Source organism: Protopterus annectens, chromosome 2.part0 (assembly GCF_019279795.1).
Source record: "Protopterus annectens isolate FY-2018-M chromosome 2.part0, PAN1.0, whole genome shotgun sequence".
NCBI lineage: Eukaryota > Metazoa > Chordata > Ceratodontiformes > Protopteridae > Protopterus > Protopterus annectens.
This window is the reverse complement of record NC_056728.1, coordinates 968904841-968922246: the sequence shown is the minus strand read 5'-3', so window position 1 is coordinate 968922246 and position 17406 is coordinate 968904841. Positions and strand designations below refer to the sequence as shown.

General features: G+C 38.2%; 1 protein-coding gene across 1 annotated transcript in view; it reads left to right on the top strand.

Annotated features, from left to right (window-relative positions):
* Positions 1-17406, top strand: part of LOC122792799 (extracellular matrix organizing protein FRAS1-like) — a 4352848-nt gene that overhangs the window by 3870435 nt on the left and 465007 nt on the right. The window contains exon 62 of the mRNA XM_044060368.1: positions 8795-9027. Coding sequence (XP_043916303.1) covers positions 8795-9027 — 233 coding nt within the window. The remainder of the gene's footprint in view (positions 1-8794; positions 9028-17406) is intronic.

Genomic DNA, 17406 nt, shown 5'->3' with positions numbered 1-17406 from the left:
CGAAAGTTAGAGAGTTCTGTTGAATTACCACCTTTGTGTAGGGGGATAATATGGGAGAATTTCCAAATGGATAGGATGGTACCTTCTGTTATGGTTCTATTTATTAGGGTAGAAATAGGATATGCTATAACTGTAGCTGCAATTTGTAGATATTTGGCAGGTAGTAGGTCAGCAGAGGGGGTAGATGGTTTGAGTTTGTGAAGAAGGGTACAGATGAGGGATGTAGGAACAGGTTGTAGCTGAAATGAAGGCGTTAAGTTAGTTGAGAAGGAAGGCAGATTGGAGGATACAGAAGTTAATGAGTTAGCGAGTGACTGGACGGCATCAGTAAAGAACGTATTAAAGACATCAGCAATTTGTTTGGGAGTATCATGAGCTATTCCTGATGGTGTTGGTGTCTTCAGGTGGCCTGGATGCAGGAGCCTATTGATACCTGTCCAGAATTTTTGTGGTTTATTCTGGTTAGTTTGTTGAAGTTGAAAGTAGAAGTTTTTTTATCTAATAGTATTGATGTTTTAGTAGTATTTCTAAGCTGTTTAAATTTTAAATGATCATCTGGGTCTTTAGTAGTACACCATTTGGCCCAAAATTTGTTTCTAAGTTGTAGTTTGCTTAGTTTCCTTAGTTAGCCATGGAGCAATTTTTGTCCTGATCCTAAGGGTACAAGTAGGAGCATGGTAGTCCAAGATTTCTAAGAATTTGGAGTTGAGGTATGTCACTGCATCCTCTAGCTGGAGGTGTATTAGGGGTGACCAATCACAAACACTAAGTTCACTTTGGAAGCTTGTAGGGTTAAAATGTTTATTAGAATGAGTGGTTCTGTAAGTGGTAGGGTATGGAGTACTAGTTTTTTGTCTAATTATATATGTTAGTGAGTGATCACTAATGTCGTCTGGTAGGGTGCCTACTTTATATGTTGGGGACTGGGTATTTGTTAAAATCCAATCTAAGGTGCTTTCTTTATTAGTTGGTTTGTGGATTCTGGTAGGAGAGGAGATAGTTTGGGAAAAGCCATGTAAATTTATGTGGTTAGTAGGATTGTCAATATTACAGCTGTTCCAGTCTATATTAAAGTCACCTAGCACTATGGTTTCTTGAGGGAAGTTTGTGGAAAGCCAGCTAAGGATATTTTCAAGGGTGGTGATATTCTTACCAGGAGGAAGACAGAAGCATATAATGTAGATGGACTTACAAGTGTTTAGTCGAAGTTTAGCTATAAGAGTTTCAGTACTGGTATCTAAAGGTAGGTGTATATCTAATGAAGTAACTTGGAGACCAGTTTATATATAATGGCTATGCCCCCACCCTTCTTGTTCTGTGATCTAATCTTAAAATATTGTATCCAGGAGGGGTGACTTCATAGTCTTGGGTTGCTGGTTTTAACTATGTTTCAGTTAGGCATAAGATGTCAAATGTATGTACTTCTAGGAGAGCATGTAGGTGGGTCACTTTATTGTTTATGCTCTGTATATTTAGGTGAGCTATGATGAGGGAATTGGGAGGCCTTGTAGGGGTGTAAAATGTAGAGGGAGAGGGTCTAACTGGGTTAATGGGGCAGTTATAGGTGGGGTCAGGGTTGGGATGAATGTCATCATCCAGTAGGAGATGTTGGTGTAGTTTGTGTGTCTGAATTAGAGGATGATAGAATAAGTTGTGGGTTTTCTTGGTTTAGAGATGTTTATAGGTAATATGGGCAACCCTATAGGTGGGGCCAGGGTTGGGATGAATGTCACCATCCAGTAGGAGGTGTTGGTGTAGTCTGTGTGTGTGAATTAGAGGATGATAGAATAAGTTGTGGGTTTTCTTGGTTTGGAGATGTTTATAGGTAATATGGGCAACCCTATGATACTTTGGGAGGAGATAGGTGGCTGTAGATGTTATGTTGATATGTTCAAGGGTGGTTGTTATAGCTGGTAGGTATGTTTGTTTAGAGGGATAGTGGAAGTTAGAGTAGTTGAGCTGTTAGGATATAGGGTAGGAAAAGGGAGGGTAGGAGCAAGTACAAGATTAAGTGTTTTAGGTAAGTAGACATGGGTGCACTAGGCATTGTGATATAGAAGTTATAGGTAGTAAGTGAGAGGTGGAGTATGTAGAGATGTGGGAGGAGTGACGGATTACCTAGGGAATATCCCTAATTAGAGGCAGGTTAGGATTTGGTAATGGGACTGTGGGAGTGACTAGAGAGGTATACGGCAAGGAGCACTGGGGGTGGGTGGAAATTGGGGGTAGGGTAGGGGAGCGGAGTGAGCCCGCAGGGCGAACGGAGTGGGTTCAGACAAGTAAGTGAGAGTTTGGAGAAAACAATCAGTGGATTGCTAATGCCTTTGAGGGTACTATCAGGTATGTAGAAACCCAGGAAAGCAATAGGAGAGGGGATCCCTGAGTGAGGAATGCGGAGGATGTAGTAATTTTTGATGATGTAATTCTTTTAATTCTTTTCATTTCCTTCTGTAATTTAATTATATATACATATACCATTTATTCTCTGTCATAGTCTTCAAGACTCTTGTTTGTAGTACACACCAAATATGCTCCTCATCTTTCTAACCACACATCTACTCCTACTAGTGTCATACTTACATGATATATGGTACTTATCGCACCTATTTCTCAATCCCCCAACCTTACTCATACTGCCTATGTCATTTGCAAGCGGTTCCTGTCACTATTGCTTTTAGCTTATTTGGCTTACCCCCCCATCTTGTTTTCAGATATAAAATGCTTAACCCTTCTCCAACCCATATAAATTTAGTACTAACATACCTAAACCCTCACTAGTGTATGCATACTGTAAAAAGATCGTATTATGTGGCAATGTCCACCCAAACCCAGGTCCCAACTGCCTTTCTGTTCTACCTGCTCCCTCTTTTACTGGAACAACATCTGCTAAAAATTTGAAAATATCCATGAATAATTCACATTATAGTAAACAAAGTTTCTGAATTTCATTCCTGGATTACTCATTACTCCCCAGACATTACTTTTCATACAGAAACTTGGCTCAAACCACATATAAAAGACTCTGAAATCTCTCCCCCCTAAGCTATACTATCCTCCACTCTGACAGATTAAATAAAAAAGGTGGTGGTGTAGCAGTCATATTTTCTAACCACATCTCTGTTTCCCTTCCTCCTATTTCTCTACCTAAATTCCTTTCTGCTGAAATCCTTGTCTCTCTCTGTAAATTAAATGAGCATAAAACAGTTATGTGTAATTGCCCTATGTATTCCCTCAGGAAATAACATCCCTATTCTGGAAGACATCCTACACCAGGTATCTAGTTCCATTTCTCATGAAATAATAATTCTTGGTTATGTCTTTTTAACTGGCAAACCTTCACGTCAGACTACCATTTTACTAGTATCAATCTATATGGTTTCAAACAACTGATAACTTCCCATACTCACTTCAACAAAGCTAATAGTGCTGGGACTATCCTAGTCTCAAATCCAGACCTTTACAACTCTCCAAAACCTTCCCAGACTCACTGAGTCCTTCCCACCTAAGTTCAAAGGCTAGCAGCTCACCATATTAAACAGCGTGTATATAAAGACTGACATAACCTCTCAAATTTCAGTTCCAAGATCTTTAACAGCAGCCTTAGTAACATCAATTACTCCATCCTCTGTTCCTACTACTGGATAGTGCTGTTCTAAAATGTACAGTATTTCTTGGCATTGTAAATAGCCTCCGTCCTATAAGACCTATAAGAAAAGAGAGAGTTAAATGCATCCAGTCACCCTGGCTATCCCCTTCTAGTAGCTAATTAATGAGCAAGAGAGACAACCCTTGGATAAATGGGCAGAAATACAAATCTCAAGCTTACCTACAGACCTGCAAACAACTTTGTAACATAACAAAAAACATGTTACTGCTGATAAGAAATATTATTACTTCAATGCCCAGGATAACCAAAAACACAACCCCCCAAAATTTTGGTTCACTATGAAGAAAACATTATACCCTGGAACTCCTACTACCCATGTCCAGATATTTCACCCTTAGAAACTGCTTCTAAATTTAATTCCCACTTTATAGACTCAATAGACAGCCTCACCCAAAACTCCCTACAGAATCCTGCCACTAGTAACAAACTTCAAAGCTCTAACAATGCCATTTTCAACTTAAAATCTGTTTCTACTTCCTATATAAAAAATGTATTCCACAAACTTAAGCTCTTATTACCATCTGGAAACAGTCTCCCATATGAATATCTAAAGGTTTCTGCCCCCCTTTGTTGCCTACCCAGTCTCTATCTTGATCAGTCGATTGATTCATTTGTCATATGTTCCATCTCCTGGAAAAAAAATTTGCATCATTCCTGTTCATAAAGTAGGAAACTCCACTGAAATGATAAACTTCAGGCCAATTGCGGTCTTGTCCCCTCTTTCCAAGTTTTTAAAAAAATGTATTCATAGAAAACTTTTACAATACTTCAAGAAAATCTGTTAACCTGTACCCAACACAGCTTTTGCCCAGATTATAGCACAACAACTGCCCTTGTTGACTTTTTGGACCATGTCATTAAAGCCAGAGAAAGCAACAATTTAGTTTCTTCTCTCTTTTTAGATCTCTACAGTCTCGCATACCAAATTACTCTCAAAAATGTCTGCTTAAGGCTTTTCCAGTACAACAATCACTTGTTTTTTTAGCTACCTAGCTAACAAGCTACAATCAGTTAAATGACTCTACTTATCTTTTCTTCCAGTTAATGCAGGTGCCCCACAAGGCTCTGTGCTTGGCCCTATCCTTTTTAACATATTTATAAATGATCTACATACAGCCTTCCAACAAGCTACACTTGTACAATATGCAGATGACACCACTGTCATTTGCTCATGTAATGGTCCTTCCCAGTTACAATCTGTTACTCAGCAGGCTTTCGACTCTATTGAAACCCGGCTCAATGATGATCAGCTTTTCCTAAATCCACATGAAATGAAACTGCTCTTATTTCTCCCCAAATCTCAAACACATACAAATGACACCTTCAAAATATCCTTTCTCATCAATACTGAAATTGAAGTTGCCCCTCATACAAAGTTACTTGGTGTCATAACAGGTGATCAATTGAAATTTGATCTTCATTTTCATTTCAAAAGTGCTTAAAGACAACACACGAAAAACTGGGCAGACTGTATAGAATAAAAAGATACCTTACCAACTCCTCAAGAGTTACTCTAGTCAGCACCAACCTCCTTCCTTCACTACCGTATGTTTCATCTATTTTCACCAACATTCAGATCTCCCTAAGATAAAAAATTGAGCTTTGCTTTAACAAAGTAGCTAGATTTGTAGCCAGTCAAACATACAACACCCACTATAGTTCCACCCTCAGATATTTAAACTGGATGAAGTTACCTCACTACTTCAAGTTCACCCACCTCCTTTTTGTTTGTAAAATGGTATGCAAATCCTCATCCTGCCCAGCAACCAGCACCATTCTTAACCATTGCCTCACTAATCACCCTCTTTGTTCATCTGAGAAACACCTCCTTGAAATCCATAAACTGAAAAAAATCTGGTGGTCACTGTCTGTATTCCTACTCAGTAGCCAAGATCTGGAACAGTATTCCTACAGATATTAAAGCAATGCCATGTAGTCACATATTCAAACAATCTCTAAAGAGATTTGTCCTGAACTGTCCTGGCTCTGTACATGTCTTACACCAGGCTGACACTACCCTTTACTGCTTCCTTCTCTTCCTTTCTCTCCCCTCTCTTCCTTCTTTCTCCTTCTCCATTTGTCCTTTTCGTTCCCTTGCTCTTTTTTCCCCCCTTTCCTTTGCTCCCTTCTCTTATTAGCCAAAGCACTAGTTACTTCTCCAGTAGCTCCTTACTTTAACTTCATTTGGAGATGCACTATATAGTAGTTCAATGGCTACAAAATGGAACTCTCTCCCCACTAGCATTCAAAACACATCATCCAAAGCCTCCTTTAAAGACCTCGTCAGGCAAAATCTCAAGCAAAGTTGGCAGTGTCATGATTGCTCCCCAGGCAAGTGAAAGCGGATAACATATGCATACAAAATCTAGAGCACTTGATAATAGTTTTCAATCTTAATCACAAACACTGGCTAATCTACAATGTATGTACTGTACCTGTGTACTATAAATGTATTCTACCTATGTTCCAAATTTCAGCTGTACACCACAAATCTATTAATTACCTTTATTTTTAAAATTAATATTTTTTGTTTGTTCTCTCCACTGTAACTGTTTATGTGCCACATACCACTGTAAAAACATGTCTCTTGTAATTTGTGTGTATACTGATCATGTCTAAATAACTAAATGTGTCTGTAATTTTTCTTTGTGGAGCTTTTCTCCCCGGGCCTCTGCTGAAAAAGGGCCTTTTCGGCTCAGTCAGACACCCCCGGTTAACAAATGTAGAATAAATGATAAATTTCTTAATCTCCCCCATCTGCAAAAATCTCTTTCCTTTCTCTTAGTCTTTTTCCCATATGTAAAATGCTTAACATATTTACCATTGGTTATCACTATTGATTGTGATTTGGTAAGAGATCAATATCCTATGATTGTAGTTTAATATTTACTGCATGATTTTCTGATTTGGCTTTATTTATACTTTGTCGTTTCTCCTGTTTGTTACTGCACTTCATGTGATGATATGTAGATTATTAATTGAACTATATATATATTGGTGATTTTGTCACTGGGCCTCACTGAAAATTGGATTTGTGTCCACACAGACTTTCCCACTAAACAAATGCCAAATAAAATAAATAAATATGATGGTATATCTAAATTTCATGTTCCCCTGGCATGGCATCCCTGAAATTATTCTCTCTGACAATGGTCTTTAGTTTTTAGGGCACAACTGCACTCAGTTTACCATGAACTAAGGGTTCAGATGAATTACCAATAGCCCAAAGTTTTCCCCAAAGGTATGGGAAGTATGAACATAATGTACAAACAGTAAATAATTTGCCAAAAATAAAGGTCTGTATCCACCACTACACTATTCTAGAGCAGCACCTTTAGCCGATGAATATAGTCCATCTTGTGACAACCCACCACTGGACCAGTAATCAATGAGCCTCAATCCTCACCACTGGCAACAGTGGGGGACGAACAATTGAGTGGATGACAAGATACACACACAGTATTTCCAGATGCAGCTTTCTGCATCAAGTGCAATTACCCTTAAGAGCACACAGAGACCACAGTCAGTCCAGGGATGGTTTCTCCCTCTTTCTCCAGATCCCCAGTAAGACTCACCACTGGCACAGCTATAGAGTTGAGATCTCAGCTGAGTAGCCAAGCCAAGACCTCCAAAACCCTCTGTCCAACCAATGCTCCGTGTCCCTGCCCAAGTAGCTGACACACACACTCTTTAAGGTTTGATTTACGCACACACATGTACACCTGGGAAAGGCTGGCACAGGTTTACTAGCTATGCCCCCTTTTGCCCAGACTATAAGGTAGTTATCATTGCTCCCAGCCAATTCCTTAACTACTTTAAGGCCCTTAACAATGGGTGTCCAATCTTACTGTGTAATGTTACTGTTAATACAAATGGTAGTTTGAACAAGAGCAAGGCTATTAGAAGTAGCCTACACAATGTCACCAAATAAATATGCAAGTACTCTCAGAAATTAAATGTCTGCACAGATCAGCCACAGTGAAAGGTTTCAATATATTTAATAAGAAATAATAAAAGAACAAGACAATACTAAATATATATTCACAGTGGCATCAGAGTTCAAAAGCAGAAGAAATATTTAAAATATCGCAGGACTGTCTCAAATAAAGAAAGAAAAATATCGAAATCAAGCTTCACTATTTTCTTGACTGAATATAAGAGAATTACTATACCCTAGTTAACTTACTTAAGAGAAGGCAGATGGGGTGAATGGCTCTTCTAGTTGTTGTCAGGTCAAAGACAGAATGCTGTGTTTCTCTAAGAGACTTCTTAAATTAATATCTCAGATTTTGCTGTAGGGGTAGCTTGCAGAATGATATAATTGTCATCTGACTCAATCCTAGGTGAAACCCCACTGCTGAAGCTAGCAGTATTTAGGATCTACCTGTGAAGATACATAGACCTCAGATGCTTGGCAGATGCTGCAAGTCATAAAACAGCTGTAGTAATTAGTTCACTCTGAAGACAATACAGAAAGCTTCTCAGCAAAGACATATTGTTTATAACAGCAGAAGCTTGCTTGCATTTTTTTTAAACTGCAAAAATGACAAACTTTCTAGTCCCCTCCCTGTATGAAGAATATAAATGGTATCTGCCTGGGATTTCAGGAAAGCACTTGTGTTGTATATGGTTTCCACCAAGCAGTGAAAGAAAAGCCATAAAGGGGATGCATCTTTATTACAGTACTAGTCTGCCTTAAAAAAAAAAAAAAAACAGGAAATGGAAGATGATTGACTGTTAATCCAAAGAATGTGCAAATGCAGGTACTGTGCTGCATTTATGGACTTTTATTTATTTATCTTATTTCCATAAATTATACAGTTAGCTGATGTGACAATTAGAAGCATTGTATTGGCTTAGATGCAGGTGATAAAAATCCTTAAGCATACTGTTCTTGCAAATGTTTGCTGATTTCTTGTGTTCTCTTTCTGAAATTAAATAAAGGTAGTTTGTGGTTTGAAACATTCTCAGATGTTGTCAGCTATGTGCAGTTCAGGTCTGAACTAAATTAATTTGTACAAGTCTTTACTCTCTGTAGCCAGTATTTTAAGACTGCTTTTGCTACAGGTGCATTACGTCTGCCTGTTCTTGTTTTAAATTAATGTTCAATTTCTTATCATCGTAAAGGTGTTGGATAGCATTTATTTCAGTCGACGGTTCCATGTGAGATGTATTGCAAAAGTTGTGGACAACTCAGGACGTGTGGGAACACCCTTGCGAAGCAATATAGTCACTATAGGAACAGAGAATGCAATTTGTCACACCCCAGTTGCTGCAGGAACGGCACGAGGATTCCAGGCCCAGTCCTTCATCGCCGCTCTGAAATATTTGGATGTGAAACATAAGGAACACCCTAACAGGTACAGTTTCAAAAGCTGTGTTGTTTGCATTATGCTTACTTTTTAATAAACATGTTTACCTAGAGGAGGTGAAAAATCAAGAAAAAAGTAAAAAAGTAAAGCCCAAGCATAGGATCTATATGTCATAAAAACTGTATAGATATATAGCTATTACTAACATTATATGCACATATACTGAAAGAAAATTTATTTAAATGCAATTCTTCACACTGAATAGACTTCTCTTTTTAGAGCTGGAATTTGACCATTGTAGTAGGTAGTTAACCAGCTAAACTCACTAAGCACAAGTGCCTTTATTTGAAGGATGGATAATCCAGAGCACTGCCTGGTTCAGTAATTTGCTTATAGTCATACAGCTGGCAAATGGGGAGTGATGGGGTCAAACCCAAGATTGCAGGATGAAGCTCATTAGAAGCTCTAATCCTCTGTAATAAACTCCTTCTGAAAGTAATGATTGCATGAGCATTTTGTACAGAGATGTAACTAGGTCATTTGATACACTGGTTAGTCCCCAGATTAGTGCCCTCTGTCAAGCCACATAAGGTGCCATTCAGAGCTGAAAAAGTCATTCACACTTTTCATAAGTGGTATCAACAGTGGCGGCTGGTGACTTCAAATCAAAGGGGGGCTGCAGGAGACAGCTGAATGGGTGTGGTCAATGTGAAGGGGTGCGGCTAACTAGAAAGGAGAGGAGCTATGCTCAAAACCACAAAAACTAACTAAATACACTGCCGTGGGTGCCAAACCGTCATTTTGAGGAGTCCAATCAAGACAAAATGAAGTGTAGAAGAATAAAAATATTTCAATGCATTGGCTGCATGACAGCTTACTTGATATCTAGATGGAAACAAAAAGTTTGTGAGGCATGAAAAAATAAATTTATTTTTTAAACACATTAATGGAATGCCAGTCAAACTCAAGTATAAGAAAAACAAGCCGCACTCAAACTCAAACCACTTCTTGCACTGCAATTCTAATTTATATTCAGCTTTATTAAAGTACCAAGTAACATGATGAAAGTAGAAATCTCTGATGGCCCCCACTTGTAAAAATGTTCCTTATCCAAAAAAAGACCTGCTGCCTGACAACTATCTACTTGTTTCATAGGGAAAACATGATCAAAGTAAAAAATGAAAAGCAAACAAGAAATAAGTTCAAGATACATTGCTTAAAAGGATTACTGTACAGGTTATGGACCACACGATTGGCATTCTGTTTAGTTTACCGGTAAAGCCTGCAGAGATGACTGAAGTCTCCAAGTGTAATAAGCTTCTTAAAATAATGTAATCCTGTCCCTTATTACAAATACTGTCAAATGCATTTCAATACCAAAGGCTTATACATTATGTAGTTAAGTATTCTCTACATGGTAACAAAAGAAAGGCTTTCAATGTTGACAATTCTTTAACAGTATGCTTGTTAAAGCTTACTTGCATCTTACAGTCTCAGCCAAGCTTACCTGATGGCCATTAAAGTATTGCTACTTAAACACAGAGCAACAGACACTTTGAGTAATAAGCATAAATCAACAGTACAAAAAATGACAGAAACCAGACCATTCTGTAAAAATCAAGGACAGATGAAAAGCCACTGTAGTACTTGTGTTTACCTTGGATTGGGGGGGGGATATTCTGCACATTTACACTGCATAACTACTCCTTGCCTTGCTTTGACACATCCAGAGTCACTACATGGGGGAGTGGGGTGCAACAAGTATGTCACAATTTGAAATGTCTCTGGCTGACTGTGATGACCCTGACATTTGTCATACCTCTCAACCTCAGAGCAAGAAATCTGGACAAAGCCATACAAAGAAGTGGGACAAAGGCCCAAAAATAAGGACAGTTTTTAAAATATTGCTCTTATAAACTTAGAAAGAAAATAGAATAGGTCTTGCATTAGTATGAATTTTCTGAATGGTATGAAATCTGAAACTCAAATGTCTGTCATTATTTTCTAACTTCAGTCTTTAATGGTTTGTCACTAATTTGCCAAAAAAAAACACAATTTTATGAAAAATGGACCAAAAATGTGATGTAAAAATATAAAATAGCCACACAATACAGCTGGGAACCTGTCAAAGAAGGGACACTTTAATATTAGTACTGCTAACTTGAGCAGCTGACAAAATAAAAGAATCTACATGCATTTCTGAAATAAAAGTAATCTATAACTCAAATTATTAGTTATTTCTTAATTGTAAACCCTCCATGTTTTCTTCCAAAATTGCTATTTTGCGGAGGGATTATTAGGGGAAGAGCAACATTTTGAGCCAAAATCAGGGACAGTTGAGAGGTTTGGCTATGCCTAATTCTATAAAGCAATTTATTTGCATGTACCTCTCAACCTGTTAATGCAGTAAATTTGGACAAGGCCAAATATATTGGGGGAACATATAAACAGTACTAAAAATTGCTCTTGTATAAACTGAGTCAGTTGATAGAACAACAGGTCTTACTTTAGCATGCATTTTTCTGAAGGTTATGAAGTCTGAAACTCAGTGTGTCATTGTTTAGTGACTTAATTCCTAAATGATTTGCCAGAAAATCACAAATTTTATGAGGAACAAACCAAAAATAAGAAGCAAAAATCTATTCATTCTTTGAGAATCTGGACAGTTGGGAGGCATAGTTCAGCTGGGGCTGTCTAAGTTTGCTGCCCTTCCCCCTCACAAAATCATGGTCGAATGGAGCCTCCCCCTGCAGCCACTCCAATGATCCATTACTTGGCTATTTCACTCCATTTACCATAAACACTAATGTGCATACTGATTTATTTCTGTGATGATTTGGACTTCCATTTGAAAGTTTTATTTTGCATTTTACAGCACAAACTCTAAGACATCTGCTAAACAAACTTAGCATTTAAACTTCTCTGCCCTTGAAACTCACATTCATTGAAACAGCATTGAAACCCACATTCAAAGAAAATACATTTTACCAGTGGCAGATAAAGTTTAATTCTGGGCTGTTTTCAAATCATAGGCCCCTTGCATATGAAACATACATGTGCACTTTGATACACCTTCCTATTGTTTTGATCATTTTTCCAGTAAACAATGAAACAAAACGCATGCACCAATAATGACAAAACTGCCCAATTCAGAACATTTCCATCATAAAAGTCTACTCAAACTTCTACAGTCCACCATTATCAGTAAATATGCACAATTCTGCAGTCCACCATTATCAGTAAATATGCACAATCTCTGAAGAAGTAAAAAAAATATCTAAATTCCACATTAAATAAATCTGTAACTAATGAAGATGTTGCTGCTAGCAAACACCTTTATATTTCATGGTTTAATTGAAAAATAAAATGTCTGATGCCCCTGAGAAATAAATTGCCTGTATTACATTAAACATAAGCTAGTAATATTGCAATAGGAAATGAATGGATGGCAAACTGATAACAGGCTCATAGTTAGTATCTTAAGTTTTTCAGTATGGCAGCATTCACCCCTTGTGGGAGTAGAACCAACAACTTTCTGCATCAAAAGCAAGTACACAACTTGTGGTGCTATTAACAATGCAAGCAGCACTAAATTTCTCTTCCCCTGCAGCTCTCAGCTGCTTTTAAAATCTACTCAATACTCAACTGCATCTCAACTTCGCAGCACAAGAAATCTGGAAAAAGCCAAATTTATTGGGGGGGGGGGGGTCAAACAGCCAAAAAACAGGGACACATTAAACATTGCTTGTATAATCTTGGAAAAGTTGCTAGAATGAAATGCTGTGTTACCACCATACATTTTACTGCCAAGGTCCCTGTGCAAAACAGTCAGAGCAACATACCACTACGCCATATCAGCTGCTTTGTGAAAGAGAGGAAGACTGAAACTTAAATGGCTATCATTTAATGAATTCAGTTCTCACCATAGCTGTCAACCTCTTAGCACAAAACACCTGGACAAACCCAGTAATGAGGGAATACAGCCCTCAGGCGTATTCAGTGAATTCAGTTCTTGCCATAGTTGTCAACCTTAGCACAAAAAACCTGGACAAAGCCAATAATAGGGTAATACAGTCCCAAAAGTGTTACTATGTATTTTCTGAAGAATATGAAGTCTGAAATTCAAATGCCTGTCAATTTTACTTCTGATGGAACAAAAACAATTTTCAGCAGAGGCCCAGGGAGAAATACTGCAGACACATGTCTTTGTAAAATGGCAGGACACCAGAGCAAATCCACACAAACACAGGGATGAGATGCAGACTCCACACAGAAGGCACCCCAGCCAAGAATCAAACCAGAAAACCTATAGCTGTGAGGCAACAATGCTACCACTGCACCATCAAATATGTAAGGAATTAAACATTCATAAACCTGGAGTCTGAAATTCAAATGCCTGTCAATTTTATTTAACATTTGTTAATCAGGACAATCTGACTTGGAACAAAAAACAATTTTCAACAGAGGCCCAAGAAGAAATAATGCAGACATGTCTTTATAACATGGGAGGACACAAAAGCAAACCCACACAAACACAGGGAGAAGATGCAGACCCCACACAGAAGGCACCCCAGCCAAGAATCAAACCCAAGAACCTGCAGCTGTAAAGCAACAATGCTACCAGTGTACCATCAAATATCAAGCATTGCAATATTTAGAAACCACAGATATTATGAGGAACAGATCAGTTAAAATATGAGGCAAAAATCTGCAATTTTTTTTACAAATGGTGGTGGGTAGGGAATTCAGGTCCTTAACACCACCATACAAGGTACAGGGTTCAAGCCTGAGTATCTGTACCCACCACCATTTGTTAACTGGGGCATTACACACACACATATACTTCAGTTGCATAACTTTCCTCTGTTTTTTAGTTAACCCAAGTGGTTTTCTTTTTTACTTCAGGCCTCTGTTTTAAAGCATGCGACAAAACAGTTTTGGTTTTGTTACACACTTCACTCATTTTATTAACAGCATGCATTGCCTTGTGTGTAAGCAAATCAAGTTAAAAAAAAAACACTGAAGAGTCTACAGTAATGTTCATGGCAGCTGTGAGCTGTCAGGATTAAATGAAATTAATCTATGTATCATGCATTGCCTTGTGTGTAAGCAAATCAGTGTTTTTTTTTTTTGTTTGTTTTTTAACTTGATTTGCTTACACACAAGGCAATGCATGATACATAGATTAATTTCATTTAATCCTGACAGCTCACAGCTGCCATAAACATTACTGTAGACTCTTCAGTGTTTTTTTTTTTTTAACTTGAAGAGTCTACACAGTAATGTTCATGGCAGCTGTCAGGATTAAATGAAATTAATCTATGTATCATGAACACGTTTTATGTTCAGATATAAACAAATTGACAGTTAAAAATAAAAGATGCAGTTGGCTAGGACAATAAAAAATAATATACATTACCACCAAGAAGAAAACTCTCTGTAGTGTAGTGTACTCTACTCTTCTCTTACTCTCCTCTGTTCTTCTTCTTCTTCTACTCTCTACGTCTTTCTTCAGTTCTTGTTCTTCTATCTTCTTCAGCACAGGCTACAGCTGAGCTGACAAAATATAGGCTGCCCAAAAAATAAAAAATAAAAAAAAAGAAATCCAATTCCAATGGCAAGGTAAATGAATCCTTCCCTTGCGATTGACTCAATCAGTCCACACTGTCTTGAAACTGATTGATTCTCGCTCTTTTCCCAGCACATAAAGCCTGGGAAGAGAGCGACAACCAATCAGCAGCATTTTAGGCCAGGCATGTCATGTACATGCCTGCACTGCCTGCGGACGTCGCAGTCCGAACCCCTTTCAGTTCTATGCGGTTTGGAACCGCATAGACTGCTGGGCATCACACTGATGCCTTAATGTCCTCACCGGGCTGCAGCAAAAACAAAAAAAGGTCTTTATTTAAACCGCCGCAACCTGAGGTGGTTAAAGTGCGCATGCGCGTACTGGACGAGCCCGGAAGGAACTACGAGTCGCGGAGACTAGTCTGCAACTGAATTTGAGGCTTTCCTTGAGTGACACAGTAAAAAAAAAAATAATAGTACTTGACTACATAAAAAGGTACTTTTTTCTTTTTTTTCTGAGGGGGCTGCAGTCCGGCAGTCCTATGCCACGCGCCGCCTCTGGGTATCAAAGAACTTAGCTAGCTCATTGTAGCCATTGATTGCACACAGCTCCACTGTAAGCAAACAGAAAAGTTAGCTACAACTACTTAAATGACTGTTGTTAACTGTATTCACATCTGATTGACAGCCCTTCTGCATTGCCTTTGCAACATGTAACAGCTTTTGCCCAGTGTCGCTAACCTTTTTGATCCTGTCCTACCTCCATTAATGACTTTATAAGTCAAAGAATGAATTATTAGATTATCATGTACATTGGAGGAAAGACTGCATGAAAACAAATAGTAAGAAGAAAGAACTTTTCTTGTGACAAAGTCTAACACACTGAAAGATTACTTGATTGACTGTTTAAAGAAAAATTAGGGACATTATTTGGTGATGCAGTGTTGTATAATAAAATCCAGTATGACCTCATTCTATACATTTCTGAGTACTATGTGCAGAGCAATGCCACATGAGTAACTGCAAAAGCAATCAAAACTATTGACTCAGTTGTTGAATTTTACTATTACACTTACAAAGTGACAAAAATTTTTAATAAAAGATTTGCTGTTCAATACCAGTGATTTTAGCTGTTTGTCATCAAAGTTCCATTTTGCAACCGCTCAGCAAGTAAATTAGTCTAAAAGAAGGGGAATAAAAACAACTGTTTATGGCTGGGATTCACTTGGCTACATAAACTTCCAGATTACTATCTTTTAAACAATGGCAGCAACATCAGATTTGACAATCCTGATCAGATATGACTAACATTCGGAATGCTATATGCCTAAAAACAAGACAAATACAGAATTAACAAAACTCCCTAGTGCTGCAGATTCAATAACAAGCAGTGTCATCCTACATGGGGGGTGGGTCATGTCTGTGAATTTGATATTTTGATATCAGCTTTGTCCAATATTTATTGTTATGATCATTGATTAAATGATTGTCAGCCTAGATTTTCATTATTGGAGGAAAGAGTGAATTCACATGGAAGCCGTTGTACTACAGGTAAGTTCAGCAAAAATGTGAGTCATACCTCTCAACCTGGAAGCATCAAAAATCTTGACAAAGGCCCATAGACGCCGGAAGCTGTTAAAGATGGGGGGGGGGGGGTGACAGGGGCACTTAGTGGACTAAAAAGGGAACGTTTTTTATAACTATTTGCTACCACAGCATAGGTTCACTTGGAGGACATTTTAAGCTTAGCCAATTCCTTTTTGGTGCTTGAATTAACATTTCCTGATTGGTCTTAGCTATCCCCATGGCTGATAATTGTATATTAGTCCTAGTGAGAACAACTGTGATCATACCATAGATAATTTGAGGGGGCCATGTAACGGATGCAGCATTTAGGAACTGCCTCTATCCATTAATGGCATGAGGGGAAATCCTGGAGTACATTTTCTATTACCCACCCTTAGATCCAAGTTGCATTTGAATATGGATGGATGAGCTTTGCTTTATTTATATGGATGGTCTGTTCCAGAACAGTGGTAGCCTCTGTGATATATATCCATCTCTCCACAACATTCAAGTTTAGATACCTGGACTGAGTATTTCTAATGTCATTTGACTTGCTGATGTTCAGTAGGTCCATCTGTATTGTGTTGAAGGATGCTTTGTATGCCAGACATGTCACCTCTAAGCACTCTGTAGGATACTGAGTATAGTAATACATTTTTGATGTGGTCTATGCAAGACCTATTGTTTAGGACTTGTATCCTTTTAGTAAGGTATCTCTGAAGGTATTCCAATTGTTGCATGGGACTGGACAGATACATGCCAAAGTGGGCATTATACAAAATGATTGACATAATGAGAGCTTTGTAAAGGGGGACAAAAACATCTCTAGATCTAGTCACAATCAATTTATTTATAAGCTGTGCAGTATAGAAAGGCTTTCTTATGACTCTGGGCACATGTTGGGCAAAAGTTAGGTCACTGTACACACAAGTTCTTAAATGCCAAACAATTGGAACAGTTCTCAAAGGGCATTGTCATGATTTTGACACCAGTTATTATTTGGGACAAACCTTCCTGCATGATGGTTAAGTCATTTGGGGATTCAGTAACTTCTCCTAGTTTGCAGTCATTTCAAACTTAGCTGGCCAAAGCTCTTTGGTATTTCCTTTTACTTTTGAGATGTATATGCCAAACAGAAAAAGTCTCAGCACAGAACCTTGGGGGACTCCGTTGGTGACTGGTCTCTTCCCCCGTTTTGATCTCCTGCATCCTGTGATCCAAGTTGGCAATGCAGCTGGTGATGTAAGTGTTTGCTCCTACATTATTCATCTTTTGTACTACACCTGAGTAGGG